We start from the raw sequence: 7,634 nt of genomic DNA, 5'->3' as shown, positions 1-7,634 counted from the left end.
CAGTGGACTCTTTGAGTTTCAGCTCAAGCTCATTGTCAGGCTTTTACATTAGCAGACTGGCCAAGAGACAGATAGCACACATTTGACAAGACCAACCAATCACACAACAGTCTGGGAGAGAAGTGCTTTTTTAGGCCTTTGTAAACCGCGATCATCCCCTGGCCATTTTACATGCACCTCCTTCTCTTTCCTCTGGTACCAAACCTCTCTCTCTCGTCCTCCTGCAGCCTGGCCTTGCTGGTCAGGCATTTGATTCTGGGAAGTGTAGTTCTGCGACTGAGAGAGGTACAAACGGTGCCCGGGCCTTACCCTAGTTTTCTTGGCTGTCTCTTTTGCATTTCATCCATGTGCTGTTCTGTCACTGATTTCAGTCTTACACAACATCTGTAAAAGGTTATTTGCAGCACCTTCAGCCCCCCTCCCCCTGCCCTCAGACCGTTCCTCTCATTAAGAGTCCATGGGTGAAGGTAGAGGGTTTGGGGGGCGTTCACCCACCACCTTTATGCTTTATGAAAAGTCTACATATCCAAGGCCGGAGCACCGGAGCTGCTATTCTTCTCCTCCTCTGCTGCCCGTATCCCTCGCTCCCTGTGGTTGCTAGCACCAGTCGTCCTCGTCCGTCTCACTGTAAGGTTCATGCAGGCCCTTGCGGGGCCCTCGGGGGTGTGGGGCGCGGTGGTGTGGGTGTGGGGGCGCTCCGGGAGGCCCCCTCCGGTGTGGGGACGGAGAGGAGGAGCGGTAGCCGTTGGGCACCCTGCGGGGGTGGGGGTGGGGGGGCGGAGGGGGCCCGTGGCGGGCAGTCCTTGGTGAGCGGGGGTGCGGGTGAGGATTCCCCCCGTGTGGATGCGGGTTGCCGTGGGAGAGGCTCTGCTCGTAGGCGGGCGGCTCGTGGTGCCTCTCGTACTCGTAGTCGCGCTCGTAGAAGGGCCCGTCGCCCTCCAGGCTGTCCCCCGGCGGAGGGCCGCTCCAGCGCGGTCTGTGAGGCGAGCGGGGGGAGCCGTGGATGGGCGAGCGCGGGGACTGGTGCCGGGGGGAGCGCGGGGAGCCGTGCCGGGACGAGGACCCCCCGTGGTGTGGAGAGACCTGGCGGGACGGGGGCCGGTGGTGGTAGCCTCGCTCGAGGTCCGGAGGAGAGAAGTGTCTGGGGGAGGGCGAGCGCAGCCGGCCCGGGCCCGGGGGGCCGTAGCTGGCCTTGCGGGCCACGGGGGAGTAGGTGACGTGTGGACGGGGCACCGCGGGGGTCTGGGGCAGCTGGCGACGGCCTCTTCGCGGAGTGCTGGTCCCCGAGGTAGAGGGGACCGGGCTGCCGCTCACCGAGCTACTGCCCTACAGCAAAATGTAAACAAGGAAAATCAAAACGCACCACAACAACAACAGAGACCACAATAGAGCAGAGTGGTGGTGTAGATTAGATAGATAGATAGATAGATAGATAGATAGATAGATAGATAGATAGATAGATAGATAGATAGATAGATAGATAGATAGATAGATAGATAGATAGATAGATAGATAGATAGATAGATAGATAGATAGAAAGAGAGCGAGAGAGAGAGCGAGAGAGAGATTGTAGATTGAAACAACACCATTGAAAATCATTCAAAAACATAGTGATGAGGCAAATAATTGACACCAAGAAGCCACACGTCACATGACACACGTCACATGGCACATGTCACATTGAATAAAAATGGACAGAGAGAAAAACAGTGATAAAGAAAAAAGCATAACACAAAAAAAGAGAGAGTGAAATCCATAAGTAGGTGTATGACTTGGTGAGGAATCTTACTGGGTAAAAGAACAGCAGTCGTGAAGGGTGCAAAAGGAAAGGGGTTAAGGAACACACCATAAATAATGAACAAAGTATTTTTTAATAATAATCAACCTCGTAAAGGGTATTAACTTGGATGCATGCAAACATAAAAAAAAAAATCTAGATAATATAAGTAGGTTTGATAACTTAAAGGAATACTTCACCCAATACGGAACCGGCGTTTTATCATTATGAAATCGCTATTATAATATACAAATTATTTTTTTCTTCCCTTGGCCCAGCTGTCCTGTCAATCCTAACCCTACATTTTACCATATGTGATGTCACACATGGTAAAATGAAGGGTTAGACAGTGAGACCATAAAACACTCTTTCTGCCTTTTTCTCAGGCTAAGATGAACCGATTTCTAAAATGTTTGCACATTTATACTACATAGGATCTCAGAGTTCAATACACCTTCATATTCCCACCGGTGAAGTATGTCTTTAAAGTACCATCATACACACACAGACTGAAGTTGCCATAACGACAGTACAGAACATCCTCACGCAGACTATTTAGGCTTTTATCCAACCTGCATCGAGTGCAAAGCGTTACACAATGTATTCGACTTGTATGGAATTTACCAAGGTTAGACAAGAGTATGGACATTGTTGTGGGATATTGTCCTAACGGGGTCATCCCTATGTTCCCACATCCCAATGGTCCCACAGCCCTATGGTCCCAAAGGCCTATAGCCTAAATAGCAGGCTAACTATCGACATTCACACGAGGCAAGGTGGGTGAAGTGTCTTGCCCAAGGAAAAAACAACCATGACACAAGTGGCAGGGCGAGGATCGAACCGACCCGCTCTACCACCTGAGCCACAGTCGCCCCAATAGCTTGGACACAAACACCCACAGCCAGACATACTATTCTCTATTATACTGTATGGTTAGATGACTTAGATATGTGGGACCATGGGGCTGTGGGGACCATAGACACTCTCCCGTCCTAACATTCAATGACCTCCTTGGGATTGATCTCCTGGGTGTCTTTGGAGCCCTTACCTGTCTGTGTCCCCGCCCGTCGGGGCCCTCGCTGGGGGAGCGCGACCAGTGGCGGTCCTGGGGATGGTCCCGCCGGTGGCCGCTGCTGTACTCGTGGCGCTCGCCGCTGTAGCGCTCCTTGTCCATGGAGCCGTGGTGGTGGTGGTGGTGGTGGTGGTGACGGCGGTCTTTGGTCCGGCCGCGGTCCCGCTCGCGCTCCTTGGGTGGAAGTTCGCCCGACTGCGTTGTGGTGCTCAGGTCTGTACCCAGGCCTAGCAAGAGGACGTCTCAGTTTACATTGGTAAGGACAAGTTATATAGTGGGAGTGGCTAAGTGCAGAATCTTTCAGTTGATGATTCAAGCGTAAAAATTGCGATGAACAATTTTCTTGTCAAGTGACCCATGGACTGCTCATGCCAATTTTCACATTTATATCACAAATTGAAAGATTATAGCACTTATCTGCTCCACTAATATCGCTAGTTTGTCAAGAATTTAGCTATGAATAAAGATTTCGGCATCTTTGCATGAGGCGTGACCCTGGTAGGCAAAACCTCTAACCGCTACACCATGAGTGCCCCTCATAATGAAACAATGTTAATAAGTATTACTGATTCTAATACAGGAGTCCGATTTTAGGGACGTACAGTATTAACAGAATACAATTTTAGATGATAGATAGATAGATAGATAGATAGATAGATAGATAGATAGATAGATAGATAGATAGATAGATAGATAGATAGATAGATAGATAGATAGATAGATAGATAGATAGATAGATAGATAGATAGATAGATAGATAGATAGATAGATGTGCAGTCTGAGTGACTCACCCGTGTCGGCGTCTGTGTATCTGGTGAGGGAGCGTTGGGAGGTTCGGTGGCTCCTGTCGCGGTGCCGGCGTCCCCCTCCTCCCCCTCCCCCTCCCCCTCCGTGCCGCCCCTCCTCTGAGACGACCCGCTCCAGAGAGTAGTCGTCTAGCCTCACGCCGCGGCCCGTCCGCCCGTGGACCAAGCTGGACGTAGAGCGACGCATCGGGCTGGTGTCCGTGATGGTCTGTAGTTAGGTTGAAGAAGTGGAGATAAAAAATAATGTGTGTGTGTGTGTGTTTGTGTGTGTGTGTGTGTTTGTTGGGGGGGAGGGAGAGAGAGAGAGAGGAGAAAAGAAATTAAATTTTAATGCAGTCCATCTCTCAGCTGTGTGTATGGACACTCAACACACTTTCACCGACTTTCAATGAGTATGACGCTAACACAGAGCAGCATATGATTGTGCATCCACAGGTGTATATGCGCGGCGATTGATTGAAGGACAGTATTCGACTTGGGTCAAACAGCAATACCATATTATAACTCTTGGTTTAGGTGGACGGGGGTTAACCACACAAGGACAATTCAGGTGCATTTAGTCTTAATAATACACTGCAAAAATGAAAGAATTAGGAAAACTCAAAATTTTAAAGGAAACTGTCTTCAGTAAACACTAAAAAAAAACGTGGGGGTAAATTATTGACCCCGTTCTTGGGTCTTAGGGCTACGGGTCATTTTCATGGGTACTTTTCTGATACCGCGGGAATAATGACCCAAATATTTGTTGGTTCCTCTGAGTAGTTTTTTTACCCAGTATACACTGTGTGCTGGGTACACCACTCAGACTTTTCCTTAGAAAATAAAAGAGTCTGAGGTGCGTAGTTCATAGAGCGCGTACCATATATTGGCTCCGGCCTTCGTTGCAGTGGTCGCGGGTTCAATTACGATCCGTGGACCTTTACTGCAGGTCATCCCCCTCTCTCTCTCTCTCTCTCTCTCTCTCTCTCTGTCTCCCCATTTCAACTCTGTACTATCTAATAAAGCTTGAAAATGACAAAAAATAAATACATAAAAGAGTTTTAGTACTATAAAATCTAGTGAAGACAGTTGCCTCAAAATTTTGTTTTGCCAACTCAATCATTAATACAGTGTAGAAACACTGTGTGGCACTGCACCATCTGATTTAAAACAAAACACTGAAAAAAAAAGATTTCCGAGTACTATTTGACCCATCTTAAATCATGTATAGCAGCGTACAGTCTTTGCATTCACATACAGTAGCTTCACCTAGAGCCCCGCCCCCCCCCATCCCAAACCAGAAAGCCTTTGACAAGCACATGTAATACCATGCTTCTTCACCAAAAGATGGAGGGATGAAACAGACTGAAAGAATTGTCAGAAAGAGGAGAAAGGGGCAGAGAGAGAGCGAGAGCGAGAGAGAGGGAGAGAGAGAGAGAGAGAGCAAGCATGAAGGAAGGCTGTAGAAACCATGCCTCACATGCACAAGGCAGAAGGGGCCCACCGGACCTCTCCAAATGGCAGCCATATTTAATTTAGATTATACTCATACTGGAAAGACATCACTGTACCAGAACATCATTTTTAAATGTTTTACAGTGCAATTAGATATTGGGATAATCTCATCTCATTGTACAGTGCTCCCCTTTGTTATTTATTTTATTCTATTGTATTATATCTTGCTTTAAGAGAGAATAGCTTCTGTACAGGGTATCTTAAATCACTTAGCTGTTACTCCCACTTATTCTTATTTTTATACTTTTCTACTATTTTTAAATGCTCTTGTTATAATGCTATTTATATATATATATAATAGCTTGTATTGAAGCTGACTCAGGGAGATTCGCACAAGAATCCCTTGCGAATGGAAATACATATATTCTATTCTATTCTATTTGACAAAGACCCTGAAATAACTGTTATTTTTTCATCCTTTTAGCTTCACAATTTTTTTGTACATATTCAAATTAATTCAATGAAAAAAAGGACAAATTAAACGAACAATTTTTCTAGCAGATTATTATAAGCTTTTTAAAAAATCCATACGAACCGCAGAGAAAACCATAAAAACAACTACAGTGTCAGATAAGAAAAAAACCTAAAAATAAGAAAATTAGGATTACTAGCACGATAGTATCTCCTGGCTCAATGTGAAGTAGTGGATGCACATACTGATGTAGTGGAGCAGATAAGCGCTACAATCTTTCAATGTGTGATGCAAGCGTGAAAATTTACATGAGCAGTCTCCATGGGTCTTGACAAGAAAATTGCCCGAGACTATGAAATAAAATAAATTTTTTAATGAATAAACCCAATGCATTTCTGTGAGAAATTTTCAAATTCGCAATTTCAAATGTGTCGGACAATTTTCTTGTCAAGTGTCACCATGGAGACTGCTCAACTGAAAGATGCTGATGAAAATAAGCATTTAGCTGCTCCATTAATGTCTCATTCTGTCCACTTTGTCATGGTCTGTCTGTGTCTTGTCTTGTTTTGGTGTTTCCCTGTGTTTCCTGTTTTATTTCGGTATGTCTGTCTTGTTCCTCCCCATGTCCTGTCAAGTTTCCCTCTTGTGTGATTGCTGCTCCCTCCCCTAATCTGTTACACCTGTCCCTCGTTGTCTTCCCTGTCTTGTGTCAAGTATATATACCCCTTGTGTTCCTTTGTTCCTTGTCTGTGCATTATGGTTGTTTCGTGTCCCTGTTGGTGAGTTCTCGTTCCGTGAACTTCTGAACTTTTTGCCTTTTTTGTCCTTTTGCCCGTTGGCCTTTTTTGTTGTATTTTTGGAGCTAAATAAACGAAAATTTTCTTGAAACGTCTTGCGTTTGGCTCCTGCCTGTCTGCCTGTCTGACACCACCGTAACACACTTACCTGTATTCACTTATTTACTTAAAAACATGCCAAATTAACTTGCCAGAATATTCATATTTTTATCTCCGGACATTTCTCAATGTATTGCCTCTCAACCGTGAGTATGACACAAACTATACTATGGTTGCCATGTGGATAAGGTTAACTGACATTCCATAACCTTAGAGCCTGGTCAAAATGCTCTGATATCGCCCAACACAACCAACCCTATAGGATTGATTATTGTTTTGTTTTAAAAACCCTTGGCATAGATTGGCAATATTAGCATATACAGCTCCGGAAAAAATTAAGAGACCAGTCTGGATTTTTTTAAAATCTTCAACTCTACAAAAAAATGTATTGGAATATTTTTTGGGGGGAATTTGGTAGAAATGTTGTCAGTAGATTATTATATTATAAAACCAAAATGTTCAATCTACTCAAACATATGCCTATAGATAGTGACACGAGGGACACTGCACACTTGGAGTGGTCTCTTGATTTGTTCTAGAGCTGTAGATGACTTGACATAAGGGTGAAAGTGATAATCTTACGGATGATCTTAGATTGTGTAGTTTGCGGACATGTTTAATTCATAATAAATGTGTTACATTGACATCACTACGGAGAAGTATTCACTGTTTTATTCTATTTTAAATTGTAGAACCTGCTAGACAATGTGGATAGATGGTAAACAAAAAATCAACGTTAGTTACTTCTTGTCCTGTATATATTATATAAATATATTTGAACCTGCATATTACTGAATGTGTGTCTATGTGTATGAGTGAAGCAGATAAGTGCTACAATCTTTACATTTTTTATACAATCATGACAATTGGCATGAGCAGTCACCATGGGTTAGCCTGGCTCCGCCCGCCCGCCTTCTTCCGGCCAAATTTCATTTTCCCTTCAGTAGTCAGTCTGGGTGTACAGTGCATTTTCCCAGTTCTCCGGAGAATCTACAATCGTCCAATCAGCGAACAGAGCGAGTGGCTGAGAACGATGACGTCGAAGTCGCGCTCCAGTTTCAGTTGAATGGTGCGTCCCTTTATACTCGGAAGAAAGAGATTTCCGACTTGGTAGTTCCGAGTTCCGACCTGTCTGTGTTCCAGTGCATCTGCTCGCGAAAGTATGGACGCCTACAAC

The 7,634-nt window shown here is 45.0% G+C and overlaps 1 protein-coding gene across 1 annotated transcript in view; it reads right to left on the bottom strand.

The window, feature by feature from the left end:
- Positions 1-597: 597 nt before the first annotated feature.
- The window catches only part of cacna1ab (calcium channel, voltage-dependent, P/Q type, alpha 1A subunit, b), a gene marked incomplete at both ends in the record, with an annotated part of 236,991 nt that continues 229,954 nt past the window's right edge, over positions 598-7,634 (bottom strand). Inside the window, 3 exons of the mRNA XM_080029679.1 lie at positions 598-1,326; positions 2,826-3,076; positions 3,641-3,863. Of these exons, the coding sequence (XP_079885805.1) occupies positions 598-1,326; positions 2,826-3,076; positions 3,641-3,863 (1,203 nt within the window). The remainder of the gene's footprint in view (positions 1,327-2,825; positions 3,077-3,640; positions 3,864-7,634) is intronic.

This window comes from Ammodytes marinus, assembly GCF_949987685.1.
Source record: "Ammodytes marinus genome assembly, chromosome: 6".
Taxonomy (NCBI): domain Eukaryota; kingdom Metazoa; phylum Chordata; class Actinopteri; order Uranoscopiformes; family Ammodytidae; genus Ammodytes; species Ammodytes marinus.
Note: the sequence above shows the minus strand (reverse complement) of the source record. Positions and strands in the feature narration are given on the sequence as shown.